Below are 16911 nucleotides of genomic sequence, written 5' to 3' on the forward strand. Positions count from 1 at the left end.
TTGTTTTTTTAACAAACACTGGTTTTCACTGGACAGGATGAGAATAAAATATCGCCATATGTAAAGCAACTAAGCTAGCAATCACACAAATGCAGTAAAAAGTATAATATTTACCTCTGAGATGTGATGGGGTATAAATATAAAGTAGTATAAAATGGAAATACTCAAATTACAATGACTTAAAATGTATTCTGAAGTTCTGCCACCACTGATTATTGAGACATATTCTGAAATGTTGGAGAGGGCTAAAAATGAAAAATCCTTCATTTTATTGTAATTTTTTTTTCTTTCTCTTCTGCCCAGTTTACTCAGTTCTTGTTTTAGTTATTGTTACCATTATAATTATCACCATGGTTGTTATTGTTTGTATTGTTGATATTTTCTTATGAAGATCTTTGCCACCTTCTTCTTCCCAGTCCCCCCCCCCCCCCCAGTCACGTCTGGCATCGAAATGTGGTTCAACAAAACTCATAATAAAGACAGTAGAATATCAACGGGAGCCACATATACTTCATGAAGTTTCCCTGGGCAAAGCAAATTTGTTCAGCACCAAAAGACAAGTTAAAAGAAAAAAAAATTATGTTTTCATAGTCTTTTTGTTTTTCTAAATGTGCTTGACTAAGTGTGTGTTTTACTGTGTTTCTTCCTAGAGGACAATCCATCACTGACTGGCTCAGATCTACAGAACCTTGAGCAGCAGCTGGTACTTGGTGAGGCGCTGGACCGGCTTCAGGAGGTATGAGTCCAGACCCAGCTTGTGGTCTAGCTTCCTCTGGCACTCCTACAGAGAGAGATACATTTTAGTAATATTTTCTTGCTTGTAAAACACCAGACATAATTAGAAAACCACATGATACTGTCCTGGAAATGAGAAAATAAACTGTGTAAGTAGGGTAAATTTCATCAGAGATCGCCTTCAGTGATATCTGATCATGAACCGATTACTTCAGTGGAGCCATGACTGAGTGAATGAATCATGGAGATATTTGTAACTACCTGAAAGAAGGGTGAATCAGAGCACTGTCTCCATAGCAACTCCGAACGAGGCTTGTTTTGGCAGTAGCGCTCATACACCTGGAACTTCTCCTTCTGCTCGCAGACACAAACATATATAATTATTTGTAAAATTATACATTTCAAAGATTTATTAAACCCTTAATCACACTCAGTTTTTCCTCACCCTTTGCAGGAAGCAGGCCCCCACCCTCTCTGGTGTCTCCAGGCAACCCTGCAGATCCTGAAGGAAGATCCTAAATGGTGAACCCAAGAAGAAAATGAGAGGAAATTGGACTGGAGTGTAAATGGGGGGTGCAAGGATATTTCAGTGACAGCTTGTGAGCTCAGTGTGTGCCTCGCCTGCTGTGAAACTGGTAAATCTCTGGCATGTTTCCAAACAGAACGTCCTTCTGGCTGCGCAGAGCAGAGGGAAGAAGATTAGACATGGATGGATCCTCCATTTCTGCTCTGTAGCCCTGATCAGAGGAGAGGAGAGGAGAGGAAACGAGAGGGGAGGAAACGAGAGGGGAGGAGAGGAAACGAGAGGGGAGGAGAGGAAACGAGAGAGGAGGAGAGGAAACGAGAGAGGAGAGGAGAGGAGAGGAGAGGAGAGGAGAGGAGAGGAGAGGAGAGGAGAGGAGAGGAGAGGAGAGGAGAGGAGAGGAGAGGAGAGGAGAGGAAGTGTCATAAGATCCAAATAGTTTAGTGACAGTTCTACGGTATGCAGTTAGTATATGGGTCTCCATGTTTATTTTTTTGAGTCTTTCAGTTTGGTATTAGATTTTACTTTCCTTTCAACCTCTCTTTTACTGGGAATTGACTAGTTTTGGTTGAGTTTTTATTTAGTATTTGTGTTAGTTTTAGCTTTTTAGATATTATGAGGAAAGCTTATTTATAGATTCATTGTCTACTAAAAATGCAACTAATTCTTTATTAACTGAAGTGGTAAAACAACCACAGTATATATCAAAAGGAGAAAACCAAAACCTGTTTTTTCCTACAATTCTGTTGTTGTGTAGTAGTCTTAATATGTTATTTTTGTTATTTTCCTTTTTTTCAGTTTATGGAATAATTTTAATATCCACTGTGGGTTTTAGTCTTAGTTTTAATTATCTACATGAACAGACTTGGTAAGTTTGCAACATACCGGGTAGAAAAATGTAAACAACCCTGTACAAAACCACATCACTGTGAGTTTTAATTCATCCCAGAAGCTTTGCTCTGTTTAATCCTCTTTCCTGCCTGTTATTGTTCACTGCATTTAAAACATCCTCACAACATAAAGTGACATAATATTATGTTACATAAACTCACCAGTAGGACGGAGAGCAGCTCATCCACATAGATCCTCTCTGTAGCTATCAGCTCCTTCATGATATGACTGAAAAGACAGAAAAAAGACCATGATTAGAAACTACAGCAACACATGACATCCCCTTCGTGGTGAGAGGTACTGTTGTTTTAGGTTCAAACAGAATGAGACAAAACCTTTTATATCAGCATTGCATTCAATGATCTGTTTCTTTAGTAAACTCCTCCCAGGGCCTCTCTCACTTCTAAATGTCTAAATGTGTCCATGCATTCACATAATAAACTTACTCTTACACCTCTCATTATGTAAAAAATCTCTAACATTACAAATTGTATCATTGTTTTGGTGTAAAACAAGGATTATTGTGTGGTTTATATGAAACCAGAAGAGTTACTATAAGTATAATGAATCATTTAACATTGTTTATTTTTTTCAGCTGCAAAGAAAACATCGACTCCTGCAGGAAAGTACATTAACTGAACCCTGTTATAACGACAGACTCAGAGAATCGTACTAAATTTACATAAATAATAATATATTGGCTATTTCACTTGTTTTATATTTATATATACTGCAGTCAAACAGGGAAAGAAACAACTTCAAAATCATCTGCAAATGCTTTTGATCACAGTCTGTTTTAATAAAAGCACTTGTGATGACTACAACTGAACATTTATCCACTTTGAAATATTCAAATCCAGATTTCTGGTTTATGGTCAGTGTATCCCAGACATACTACCACTACAGACTGTTCCCAATGTATGGATTAATGTGTCTATTAATCATGCAAACAGGGCACAAGAGTCAAATGGTCAAAGGTCAAGGGTCAAGCCTCGGATGTGAAAGGTCGTGTACCGTGTGACCTGCTCTGGGTTGTCCTCGGCCTCAGAGTCGGTCTCAGGCGTGGGGCCGTACAGACAGCTGCGGTTGCCTTGGTAATCGTGCATCACCTCGATCTGACAAAAACAAATTCATTTCTGAACTCAGTCATATGGATAAAACATCTGACATACTTGGTTTTATTGGGATGTTGTGTTATGGGGGCAGCTGTGGCCTAGATGGCTGGAGAATTGGCTTGTGACTGCAGGGTTGCCGGTTCGATTTCCTGGACTGGCAGAGAGTTGTTGGCTGATGTATCCTTGAGCAAAGCACCCCCCCCCCCCATCCCCCCCAGGCACCTGATATAGCAAGCCCACTGCTCCTAGCATGCAGTGTGTGTGATGTATGATCTAGTGATGGGTTAAAGACAGAAGACAAATTTCAGTGTGTGGTGCATGTTTACGTGTGACAAACTACCGCTGACAAAAATGAAGATTCTATTCTTTATTGTTATGTTTTTGTTTAATTGTGTTGTTTATTCTATCTTCACTTTACTCTTAATTATGTACTTCCTTCTTTGCTTTATTCCAGTGTTTTTCAACCTTGGGGTCAGGACCCTACATGGGGTTGCCTGAGATTTCTAGTAACTGATAAAGTTTTTTAAATTACCAATAAAAAATATATGGTGAGTTGAGAGAGAGACAATCCCAATACATAAAAGACACGATAAACTGTGAAGCTGAAGCACTGTGGTACTATTTATCTTTCAAATGTTCATTGTGGTCGGTTTCAGATGCTGCAGCTCTTTCATAATTCATAGTTTGAATTCTTGTTTGTTCAGTATTAATTGTCAGCCTTGTAAATCCAAGCTGGACTGACTGTACATATCCTGACCAAGTAAAAAAAGAAATTCTCACTTTGTGCAGTAATCTACACCTGGCTTTTCTGCCTCCGTCCATAATAATATACATTATATAGACTAAATGTTGAGTTGAAAATTAACTTTTATTTGCAACATAGTATAGCAAACTATTACATGATCAAAAACAAATACATTATAGCAAAAAAATGTCTCTGTTTTGAATGTCTGGGGTCACCAGAAATTTGTGATGTTAAAATGGGGTCACGAGCCAAAAAAGGTTGGGAACCACTGCTTTATTCTTTGCCGTGTTTGTTATCTCACTTTGGAAGAGTTGTCTACGACTAGTGTAATGTAAGCCTCTGGATGGGCAGAAGGAGCACAAATACCACTGTCTTTATCACTCTCACACATAAATACACACACACACCTTGCGTTGGGTGTTGTTCTTCCTCAGAGCTCTTTTTCCAGGAAGCAGGTCAAAGGAAAACTTGGAATTCAGGACATTAAAGTCTACACCTGAGAAGAGAATCACAGGTAAGCAGAATAGCACATACAACGAGATGTAATGGAGTATAGTTAAACTCCTGTGAAGTGGATCGCACCATGTTTGGGTGAGAAAAGGGGTGACTTGCAGCGCTGTGACATTTGTTCAGGCTCAGGCCGGGGAGCCACCAGCTGGATGGGTCGAACCTGGACGTCGGCCAATTTCCTCAGACACTGCACCCTGTTCCTGATCATAGACTGCACCGAGTTCAGCTTGTCTGTCACCATGGCAATTTGGGACTAGAAAAAAGAAAAGAACAAAGACGATCAGTGCTGAGAAGTGGAGGTGGGTGCTTCGCTGTGTGTCAGTAGGAGTGTTTTACCTGCAGCTGTGGTGTCAGTATGGCTTCAAACTCCAGGCTCAGAGTGCTATGGCTGTTTTTAAGTGCAGATGGCGCCCTCTCTTGGTGACAGGTTAGGTACTGCAGCGCTTCCTGAGCTCCCTCTCTGGTCTGGAACTTGTCCACCATCTGGCTTGCCAGCAGATAGGCCCCCTCATTACACCAATGCATGGCCTGTACACACACAAACAGAAGACATGCTCACATCTGATCTCATTAATCCTCTGGAAATTTTTAATAGTGTTTAATAATAGTAATAGCGGAGCATATAGTAATAATAGTAATGATGACAGTGATAATAGTATAATAAAATAGTAATAGTGTTAATAGCAAAAGCACACATCTGATATTAAAGTTCAGTTTCTTATTTAGGATTCATAAATGTAGGAGTGAAAATAAATATTTATAACTATTTCAAAACCTAATTCAATACCAGTTCATATCATTTCTCAGACTGTACACGTCGATGACATTTTGACTCACATCTCATTAACTTATGCAAAATTAGCTACAAGGCTACACATGTTAGCAAAATCCCAAAGTTAGATATCCTTAAAAATATGTTACTGGAACACACGATAATACATGTAATGAAGACCTTATTTCTATTCACTGTTAGAAACAAATTACCATCTCAAACCACTTCTCCCAGAAGCTAGTTAGCTAGTAGCTAATGTAGTTAGCTCATTTGCAGTGGAATATTTTATACTTGCTTCACATAATTCCTTCATATTTATTATTATACAATTTACAATAACTCAATTAATTTTATTTTAGTTGAAACTAAAGGAGGCTGTTTTTGTTTTCAGGTTTTCAGATGCCTTACAAATGTGTTGCAGATACATGTTGTTTTTGTAATATTTAACCCTTTCATGCATGAATTATGAGAACCTCAGTCAAGATTTTTTTTTTCTGGAGTGTTTTTATACCTCCTTAGGCATAAAAAAAAATTGTGATTGAGTTTTTTTTTTTTTTTCCATGGAGTTACAAAAATGTCCATGCATTTCATTTTTTAAGTAAAGAAATATGTATTTAAAACCCAATATCAGAAGTAAAATGAAAACAATGGAATGAAAACATTTCTAAGGCTGCTAATTTGATGTTTTCTCACATTTTACCATACTCCAATGCTAGTTATTACCTCACATAATATGCAAAAAACAACTCTTTTTGTCTAACAAATAACATCTGATTTACACTTAAACATATTACTGCAGATCAGGTTTATCAAGAACAGCAAACTTACAGTAATGGTATGAATTGCAGTGTGTTATGGAATGTTGCATAAGTGTCCACTGTGTTGGCTCATATGGAACTAAAACAACAAAACCTATGACAATACAAGAGAACAGCTGGAGAAGAACTGTCCACTGTAGTGACCACAATGCATGAAAGGGTTAATAAGAACTGACTGTTTGTTTTGCTTTGTATAATGATTAGTTTCATTTAATTTGACTATCTTTAATTAATGCGTTAGTATAATATTTTTCATTTATGTTAGTAATAGTTAATGCTTTTGTTTTGAAGGCATTAGACACAGGTGATATTATATGTACAGATAGTATATCAATAGGGCAGACAGGCATTGGAAAGGACACACTTTTTTTGCAGAAAAAGAGAAGCAGCAGATGTCGAGGTCCTTTGTCTGTCTGTTTAATCACATTTCACTAAAATAAACCACACAAAACATATTTTTTCCCTTTAATGCACTTGTTTCTCTAAGCATATTGTGCCTCAATGGCTGTTTTATTTTGATTTTATTGTTTATTTGTAATTTAGTTCATGCACCAAGAGCCAATACAAGGTTTATTGGGATGGCAAACAAAACAGGAGCACGGACAGAAGTTTGCATGTGGACCGTATCTGTGCTGGTCTAAACCTGCGTCATGTCAGCGTTGGTACCTCTTCAAGGCGGAGCAGCAGGTCTCGTGCTCGAGTTAGTGAAGCCTGCTTGGTTCTTATTGCAGTGGTGATGACGTCACAGTGATGCCGGAGCTCATTGCAGCGTTGAATGATGAGTGCAAGGGCGTAGTGGTGGTTGGCAGCCAACTGATGACCATGAAGGATCACTACCTGGGCCCGTGCCATCTCCTCCTAATAAATACATACACGTAGAGAAAGAATCTAATTCCAATGTCACCACTGATCAAGTGATTAGATTTTATTAAATCCTATGCACCAAATTTATAGACTATGTCGCATGCATAAAATGTCTCAAACACTACACACATTCTGACATAAATGTTCTGTTTTCTACTGTACCTGCATGTGTGTTTATTCAGGGTTCCCATGGGGTCTTAAATAGTCTTAAAAGTCTTGAACAAATTACAAATCTGCATTTAATACCTTAAAAAAGTCTTTAAAGGGTATTAAATTTGATATGGTATTGTCCATGTTAGAGAACAAGCTACTTGTAGCCAGTGTTTCCTGCATGACAAAATAAACTCTCCACCTTAAAGCAAACTTGTATTCCAAATTTCAGAGAAAACGGTTTTACCTCTTACCATGTTTGACCATTTTAATAGATTTAGCCTCTTACTGTCTATTACTATTTAGTTTTGTTTCTGACTATTAAAATGGAAATGTACACATTGCTAATCATGTTTCCTCAAAATGCACACACACTAACACATTGTTGTTGGTGTTCTGTTGATTAAAAATCTGAAATACTGGGAAAAAAAAAACATTGATATGGTAGGTCATAAATTATGTTGCCATAAACTTGTTTGGGGTATTGTGTTTAAATGTGTCTGTTAAATGTCCAAACTGCAGAGAAAGTAATGTTAGTCTACTCAGTTCCATCTGTTCCAACCTGACAATTTTTACTGAAACTAGAAACCAGTTATTGCTAACTTTGCAGCTCCTGGTGAGAAATGACTCAGAATGGTGGGAATCATGGCGTTGGAGTAAATAAATACATTTTCCTAAATTTTTGCCAGTATGGCCGTGAAATAGGCATTAAATTCTGTTCTAAGAAGTCTTAAAAAGGTCATTAAAAAGGTCTTAATTTGGCATATGAAAGAATGTCGTATAGGATGCAGGATAAGACAGAAACATATCATTTGAAATGAAGCAAATACCGGGAATCTTTAGATCTCAAACACTAAAGGCTAAGAGGATTCACACTGAACAGACAATGATCACGTACCTTATGTATGCATGTGTGTATACTATGATTAGACACCTCTGTGTAGATATTTATGGTGTGTGTATATATTATATACATGGATGCTTAAAGTTGATGTGTGTGGGATAAAAGCCACAATATCGATATGAAGACCCCTTCTGGTTACGAGTGGGTGCTCTAATGTTAGTACTTGATGTATGATGTGATATGCTTGGAAAAAGGTAATAAAAAAAAGCAAGTCATAAAAAGGTCTTAATTTAATTTGTAGAAACCTGTAGGACCCCATTTATTGAATCATGTGTGTACAGTGTGTGACCTCGGCCTGTGTGTCCAGTATCTCCAGGTCTCTCAGTAGTTGCTCTGTTTGAACCACTGTGGTCCCCACAGAGGCGATTCCCTTCTCCTGAGCTGAAAGACGCTCCAGCACTTCATCCATCTACACAAACAAAAACACGCATATTATTGTCAGAACAGAAACAGACGGTTAGGAATAATGTGATTTCAGAAGAGGTCATCACACCTGCTGGAAACTCATTTCATAGTGCAGCAGCTGCAGGTACTGCTGCAGTTTCAGGTGGTGTTTCTCAAAGAAGCCGTCAAACGCCTCCTCCATGTCTCTGAGCTGAGCCAGCAGCCTGAAGCACATTTGAACACAAGTGGGCAGACTTCTAATTAAACAGCCTCGTAAAAACATAAAGGTTTGGCAGGATGAAGGGATTAAAATCAAACTGGGAATATTTCTCACTCACCTTTTTACGCCATTCATTTAAAAGAAAAAACATCCCTCTGACTTCTGTGCAACTAACAACTCTGAAAAATCTATTTTTACCGTCACAGTTTACTGATACAGCACCTCTGTACGGTGTCCATGTCTGCTTGTATGTCCCTGTCTTCGTCTACGTCTCTCTTAGAGGCCTTGACTGTTTCCAGGTTGGACAGCAGCAGACGTCCTTCCTTCAGCACACCCCTGATGTCATCCTGCAAAAACAAGGCAGACAGCGTATTAACCCATAAAGACCCAAACACCTCCTGGTGACCAAAAGCATCTACTGATCTAAACTGTTTAATAACTTCTGATCCACTAATCCTACCGATCCATGTAAATAACTGGTGTAAAATACAGTTTTTCATCTTTTCATGGTCATCAGATATGACCCATTTGGACGTTTGGTGGCTCTGTGGTGAACATGCAAACACTGTCATCTTCTACAACATTGATTCACAAGTAAAACCCATAGAGTTTGGTCAATGACAGTGGAAGGGGACACTGTGTTTATGTTCAGTTATTGCTTGATTTGCTTAAAAAGTCAGATTTTATTACACCACATCAAAAGTCCCACTATAGAGATAACTCCCCAATTTGCTGGAGAAAATGTGGTAATACAAATGCAAATCATTATCATCTCTTCTGGAATTGTTCAGTTATCGAAATTACTGGAAGGAAATACATAAGGAAACACAAGAAATTATCAGGAGCCACTTATCCTTTGAATGTAAATCTTTATTTTTTGGACTTATACCAGAAGGATGGCCAAAGAGAGACAAATATTTATGTAATATCCTGCTAATAGTGGCCAAAAAAGCCATCACAAGAAAATGGCTTTCATCAGAAAGCCCAACGCTGAGCATGTGGATGGACATTACAGTGGACATATGTAAGATGGAGAGACTTACTGCAGAGGTGAACTATAAGAAGGACTTGTTTGTTACGTGCTGAAAGAAATGGATGGAATACATCATGCCACGCAGACCGGACTTTGATGCTTTTATTTTTGTATAGAAGATCAGATATAGTAAATGCAATAACTGCAATTCACTCCCTACTTGTTAATGTTCTTTTTGTTTGTTTCATTGTTAAAAAAATGGGACATTCAGACTAATATACTGTTGATGACATTTAAAATGAATATCTTTGTCAAAATTGATGCAGAATGTCAATAAAAAAGTAAATTAAAAAAAAAAAGTCAGATTTTCTTCAGTTTTCTCGGTTTCAGATATAATAACCCTCAACTTTAATCTGAGCTTTTATGAACATCTACACAATCAGTAAAGTAAATATAAGAAAATACTTGATTTTCACTGAAGAAATGCAAAATACAGAGGATAATATTACAATAAATGGTGATAAATCATATAATAAAAGGTTAAATAGAAAGAAAAATTCATTTGGGAACTGACACAAAAGTCACACTGGGTCTTTATGGGTTAACTGTGACTGAAACTCTGTCGTTACATTTCATTACAATCACTGCTCCCTCTGCAGCTCAGTAGGAACATTCTGACTTCCCTCCACAAGCATAATGAACACAATCTACTAAAAAAAAACTGAACTAAAAAGCACCCCTTCCCCAAAGCAAAACTCAAATGTTTTGTAATCATGCAGGCATAAGAAGTCAACATAAACAGAAGATTTTAAAAAGTACATCCCTGAGGTCCTTGTAGACGGGATAGGAAAACCAAAAATGAACCTCTTTCAGCTCACATAACACACAACCCTCTGGAGTGACATTAAACCTGTCAAATGCCCCCATGGCTAATGCTAATGCTCCTGAACATAAGTGTGCACATGGGGGTCTTTGTCCTTTAAGCTCTACTTCACATAGTTTTATACAATGCAGTTATTCTTATTTATACATGAGAAATACCTGGTGGTCACATCATAACAGATCATTTGTCAGATGACGAAGATGTGTATCGTCAGTGCCGGATGTTGTACGCACAAGCAAATGTACTGTCACAAAAATTCTCGTCTTGCTCTGTACAGGTGAAACTGTGTTTAGAGCATACCGCACCCCTCTGTACACAACACATCTGTGGGTGAACTATAGAAAGGCCAGCTTCCACAGACTGATATTGGCATACAATGATGCTCCAAGACTCTTATTAATAAAAGCCAGATGGACTAGTGCCAGTGAATTGTTTATGTCTAATCATGTAAATTCATTGCGTGCTGTGTTGAGAAATCTGACGTTTAAATTTATGTGTCGCCTGAATCATTCAGAAAATACTGTCATTTTATTGCTGACTAATCTTGCATACGGTGCTGTACGTTACACATCTGTGTTCTAGAAACACTGGTATGACTGCCTCTTGAAAGTACAGAGGTTTTTTTATTGTGTTTTTTTCATTGTGTTTTTGTTTATCTGTTTGCTTTTTAACGTGGACCATGAGTCTGTAATAAATTTTATCTATCTATCTATCTATCTATCTATCTATCTATCTATCTATCTATCTATCTATCTATCTATCTATCTATCTATCTATCTATCTATCTATCTATCGTTCTATCGTTCTATCGTTCTATCGTTCTATCGTTCTATCGTTCTATCTATCGTTCTATCTATCTATCTATCTATCTATCTATCTATCTATCTATCGTTCTATCGTTCTATCGTTCTATCGTTCTATCTATCGTTCTATCTATCTATCTATCTATCTATCTATCTATCTATCTATCTATCGTTCTATCTATCGTTCTATCTATCGTTCTATCTATCTATCTATCTATTGTTCTATCGTTCTATCTATCTATCTATCTATCTATCTATCGTTCTATCGTTCTATCTATCGTTCTATCTATCTATCTATCTATCGTTCTATCTATCTATCTATCTATCTATCTATCTATCTATCTATCTATCTATCTATCGTTCTATCTATCGTTCTATCTATCTATCGTTCTATCTATCTATCGTTCTATCTATCTATCTATCGTTCTATCTATCTATCGTTCTATCTATCTATCTATTGTTCTATCGTTCTATCGTTCTATCTATCTATCTATCTATCTATCTATCTATCTATCGTTCTATCTATCGTTCTATCTACCGTTCTATCTATCTATCGTTCTATCGTTCTATCTATCTATCTATCTATCGTTCTATCTATCTATCGTTCTATCTATCTATCTATCTATCGTTCTATCTATCTATCGTTCTATCTATCGTTCTATCTATCGTTCTATCTATCTATCTATCTATCTATCTATCTATCTATCTATCTATCTATCTATCTATCTATCGTTCTATCTATCGTTCTATCTATCTATCTATCTATCTATCTATCTATCTATCTATCTATCTATCTATCTATCTATCTATCTATCTATCTATCTATCTATCTATCTATCGTTCTATCTATCGTTCTATCTATCGTTCTATCTATCTATCTATCTATCTATCGTTCTATCTATCTATCGTTCTATCGTTCTATCTAAATACTTGGCTCCTAATAACCAGAATATCAGAGGGGGAAAAAAAAGACAGAAATCATTCAGTATAAATACGGATTTCAGCTCATTCAGCTCAGACAAAATACTTCAGCTAAATATGCTTTTAGTGAGTCTCTGATAAGACATCTTCGCAGATCTATTTATGTTTGATGTTTGGAGTTTCCCATTCCATATCTGCACTAAAGCCAAGGCTGTGGTAGATACAGTCGCAGAAAAAAATTATGAGACCACCCCTTGTTTTCTTCAATTTCTTGTTCATTTTAACAACTAAAGGTACATTTTTTTGGAGAAATACAATGATAACAACAACAACAACAACAATATTTGATAAGAGTTTAGTTTCAGAGCTGATATCTAGCCATTTTCCATGGTTTTCTTGATTATAACCAAAATCACTTCAGGTCTTACATCAATATCTACGGCATTGTACTGACAAAAACAGTGCTTTTAGGCATTCCATGTTTTCTTTTCTGTCTGTTTTAGTCACATGATACACACAGGAGTTAGTACTTGATTGCATAGCCATTGTTTTTGATGACTTTTGATGGTCTAATAATTTTTTCCGTAACTGCATACAGTATGTGCTCCAAAAAAGATCAAAATAGAGGCAGTGCTGCATCTTGTAAGACAAGTCCACATAAAGAAATTACGGAATAACAAAATCAAAGACACAGCCTGCAAATGCAAAGTTAGAAGAGAAAAAAAAAAACACAGGCACATAACTACCTTCATCTGTCGGTATCGGTGTGTGTGTGAATGCAGCAGGAACTCGATGGCGTTGGCTTCATCTGGAAGTTCTGTATCAGACAGCTCTGATCCGAAACCCTGCAGCAGCTGAGCAATCTCCTTCACCGTCACTGCGAAGGACTCGATGGCCTGCAACAAAGAACATCATTTACACACACAAACACACACACACACACCAAAACAACACGTAAACTATTAATGTATGAATAAAGTTTTATACCATAACATAATGAATGTAATGAATATAATATAATGCATTGATGTACATCTATATTGTAAATATGTACAGTATATATTATGTAAACCTACATTTCTATAAACATGTATTAAAATAGCTTTTATTTCCTCTTAATCCTATCCTATCCCATCCCATCTTATCTTATTTTATCTTATCTTACCCTATCCCATCCACATTTCTATAAATATTTCTTAAAATCGCAGTTTTTTTCTCTTAATATTTCATGTTTCACACTGTCTATTTTCAGCCTGTCTTCCCTGCGCTTTATCCTATCTTATCTTACCTTATCTTATCCTATCCTATCTTATGCTATCCCATCTTATCTTATCTTATCTTATCTTATCTTATCTTATCTTATCTTATCCCATCTTATCTTATCTTATCTTATCTTATCTTATCTTATCTTATCTTATCTTATCTTATCTTATCTTATCTTACCATGTGACTTCATTAAGGCCAGTGATTAACAAGTAAATAAATTAGTGCAAAAATAAAAGAAGTACATCTATCTGTGATGCTCAGGTGGGCTGACTAGTGTATATACCGTGCGTAGGACGATCCAGTCACTATGGCAATATTCTACTTTTCCTGTGAAGTCTGATGTCAGGTGGTTTTCATCTATATAGCGGAGTAGGTCACCAACTGAACGAAGCATCACCACCTACAAGAAGAAAAAAAAAAAAACACAAGTGTCTACTTTATCTTGGGCTATACTCACAAAAATGTATGACCAAACACATATGTACAGGGTAATACTGCCAATTAAGTCACATATTATGTCACAGTGTTTCCAGTCAATTATAGGTTTTATGTTATTTGTAAAATGTCTTCACTTCAAATCTACATATAATATATTACATTTCTACATTTGGCAAAGGCTGTTATAATAAGATACAATATTGTTCTTAAAAAAGAAGAAACACCATCCTGTGCTTAAAAATCAATAGACAAGATTGCATTGCATCAGACAAGGTAAACTATATTTTTACAGGTCGACTGCTGCGTTACATAGATACGGAAGAAGAGATACTTTTACTCGTCTTCTTTTTTTAAACATTTCCTACCGGCATCTTCAACAAGAAGTCATCCTGGCTGAAGCGAAAGCCCAGCTCGGTGCTGGAGGATGGGCTGGGGGCGGAGCTTAGCAAGGTACTGGGGCGGAGCACCAAGACCAAGTGCAGATTACCAGGAAATGAAGTCTAGAAAAGAAGGAAGTAGGGGGACTGTTATTGTGTGTCTCAATGATACCACAATATAATTCAATATTTCTGACATTTCTGACCATGACAGCAGAAACAGAGGTTTTTACAATCCATAAATAAGCCTCAGACGAGCAGATTCTCCCTCGACAGCAACAATCATCTCACAATCTAAAGTAGGCACATATTAAAGCTACAATTTATGACCATCATTTACCTGGAGTTTGCTGGCAGTTCATTTCTCTGTCAGTTCAATTAACTACCAGCAGGTGGGTTTTAATAGCTTCCAGTTGGGGCCACAAGTAAAAATCAATCTGTGATTAATTGGAACAAAATGCTGACGTTTGAAGCATGGCATGAATTTACTGCTGGAAATATATGAGGGCAAAGAAATGAGAATAAAGTGGGTTTTAAAGAGGACACAGAACAGAACAGAGGGTCAGAGGAGTCAGATGGACTGTCAGTCAGGAAGGATGTCAGCTCCGGGTGTTAGTCCTGGAGTTTAACAAAGCTCAACACAGCATCAGCATCCCTCACTGTCAGGCGCTTTAGCAGGCATTAGCTGTCAGCAGCACTTCAGTGAAGCCCACAGACCACTCCTCTAGCTGACACTGCTGTTTTTGTTTGTTTGTTTTTAGTCTTCTTCATCATTAACTGTCTTCCCTCACTTTTCCTTCTCTGTACAAACCCTTACACTGTCATGAGTTTCTGCTCACACTTTTCTGTTGTTTTCAAGTCGTTACAAGGTTCAGTGAAAATAATGCATTTCTGAATGATTAATTTTCTGTCACTTCTGCTTTTAAAGCTTTTTCTCAACTTTTATAACTCCTCCCTAAGTCCTGTTCACTTGCCTGTTCATCACTCCAATTTATCTCCAGAAACATTTCTCTGATTTGCACTTCACAAGCAGAGATGCAACAGATAAATGCTGAGACACACTGCTGCGTTTGCTTAAAATTAAAATAGGCATATGCCTGCAGAAGAATGACACAAGACATGAAATCTACTGGCATTTTCTCATTTCTGCATTAGGTTTTCTGAGCATGATAACTAATCAAACAAATTACTCATGGATCTTTCCTCATCTGCTTCGCTTAACCTGTCTCCTCTCATCCTCTCCTAAATGCCCCTTCCAAATACAGTTTTGTGATTGACATAAAATGGCTTTAAGACATCTCCTAAACATATTTGAGTGGATTTTAGATATGGAGCGAACATGATAATTAAAGTATAATATACTTGTGTGAGGACACTGCAGCTTCTGGTCCACTGATGTCACACTATTCACTCATGTAATCTGACCAGTATCATCTGATGAAACTCTGTAAACCCCATGAGACGGTTACTGTCACAAGCAAGGTTACAAGTATTTAGCACAGACGGGCGTTTATTCTGAGCCTTTACCACACCACAGAAAGTTTGTTTTGCTCAAATGTGCTGTAATGTTTACATATAGACATTTATGAACACAAACAGATGTGTTTTTATCAGCTGTGCATCTCAGTAAATGTAAACAGTCCAGTTGTGATTTGCTGATCTAAGTCATGCACTATGGATGGTTTGGAGGTTTGGTGGTGATGGTGCAGACATCCCGGCAGCTGCTGTCCCTGATGGCATTTTAACTTGTGAACATCAACTGCTGTTATCTTCCCAAATATGTTACATAAAGCTGCATCACTCACTTCAACATAATCCACAGTAAAGATAGACTGCAGTGCCAAAGCTGACACTGACTCTTACTGTTCTGCAGCAGAAGCTGCTGCCCAAACAAACACACACACACACACACACACACACACACACACACACACATACACATACACACACACATGAAATCACATTTGTCATTGGCCTGTCCTGGTCCTCTGCACAGACTCCCATCACTAAACTGGATCTGGATGCTTTCACCGGATCTGCTCTGCACTATCCCCACATCCCACCCTCAGTGTCGCAGCTGTGCCAGAGTTCACAGCAGCTCGTCTGTTTCTGCTTCTCCTTCTGCTGCAGTCTCCTCCCGTTTGCAGCCTCCCACCTCCTCACCTCCCGGCGGAGCTTACCGCGGCCCGGCGCAGACGGGGGAACCCCCGCAGCGGGTTGGACTCGGCCATGGCCGTCAGCGGGTCCTTGCCCCGTTACCTCCGCGGGCTCGGAAAGTCTGCAGCGGGACGTGTTGTCGGGGACGAGCAGCCGCAGCGATGGCACCGGAGCCTCCACTGCAGTGTCCGGGCCGAGCGGAGCGGGAGCGGCACCGCGTGCGCACCTCACAGACTGAGCCCTGCTCTGGACCAGGATGGGTGTGTTTCTTTCACCTGACGTCAAACACTAAACTAGTTGACCGTTTCGCAGCTGCACTGCTCTAAATGCACTGACCTTTAGCAAAAATCCCCAACTTTTAATCATTTAAGGTATGTTAGAAATGTCCCATTCTTTGAATCAGTAGGTTTCACAGTGAGTAGCCGTGACTATGGTGTATTTTCAAAATGTATTATTTACCCT

General features: G+C 38.0%; 1 protein-coding gene across 1 annotated transcript in view; it reads right to left on the reverse strand.

Moving 5' to 3' along the window:
• The window catches only part of mcf2b (MCF.2 cell line derived transforming sequence b), a 28527-nt gene extending 11848 nt beyond the window's left edge, over nt 1-16679 (reverse strand). Inside the window, exons 1-17 of the mRNA XM_030154710.1 lie at nt 16473-16679; nt 14281-14415; nt 13761-13877; nt 12958-13107; nt 8854-8978; nt 8521-8635; nt 8317-8436; nt 6776-6967; nt 4856-5047; nt 4592-4772; nt 4417-4505; nt 3164-3264; nt 2311-2377; nt 1357-1472; nt 1181-1250; nt 997-1089; nt 689-781 (exon numbers count right to left, since the gene is read on the reverse strand). Coding sequence (XP_030010570.1) covers nt 689-781; nt 997-1089; nt 1181-1250; nt 1357-1472; nt 2311-2377; nt 3164-3264; nt 4417-4505; nt 4592-4772; nt 4856-5047; nt 6776-6967; nt 8317-8436; nt 8521-8635; nt 8854-8978; nt 12958-13107; nt 13761-13877; nt 14281-14415; nt 16473-16523 — 2007 coding nt within the window. The 5' untranslated portion in view covers nt 16524-16679. The remainder of the gene's footprint in view (nt 1-688; nt 782-996; nt 1090-1180; nt 1251-1356; nt 1473-2310; nt 2378-3163; nt 3265-4416; nt 4506-4591; nt 4773-4855; nt 5048-6775; nt 6968-8316; nt 8437-8520; nt 8636-8853; nt 8979-12957; nt 13108-13760; nt 13878-14280; nt 14416-16472) is intronic.
• Between the last annotated feature and the right edge of the window lie 232 nt (nt 16680-16911).

This window comes from Sphaeramia orbicularis, chromosome 14 (genome assembly GCF_902148855.1).
Source record: "Sphaeramia orbicularis chromosome 14, fSphaOr1.1, whole genome shotgun sequence".
NCBI classification, from domain to species: Eukaryota; Metazoa; Chordata; class Actinopteri; order Kurtiformes; family Apogonidae; genus Sphaeramia; species Sphaeramia orbicularis.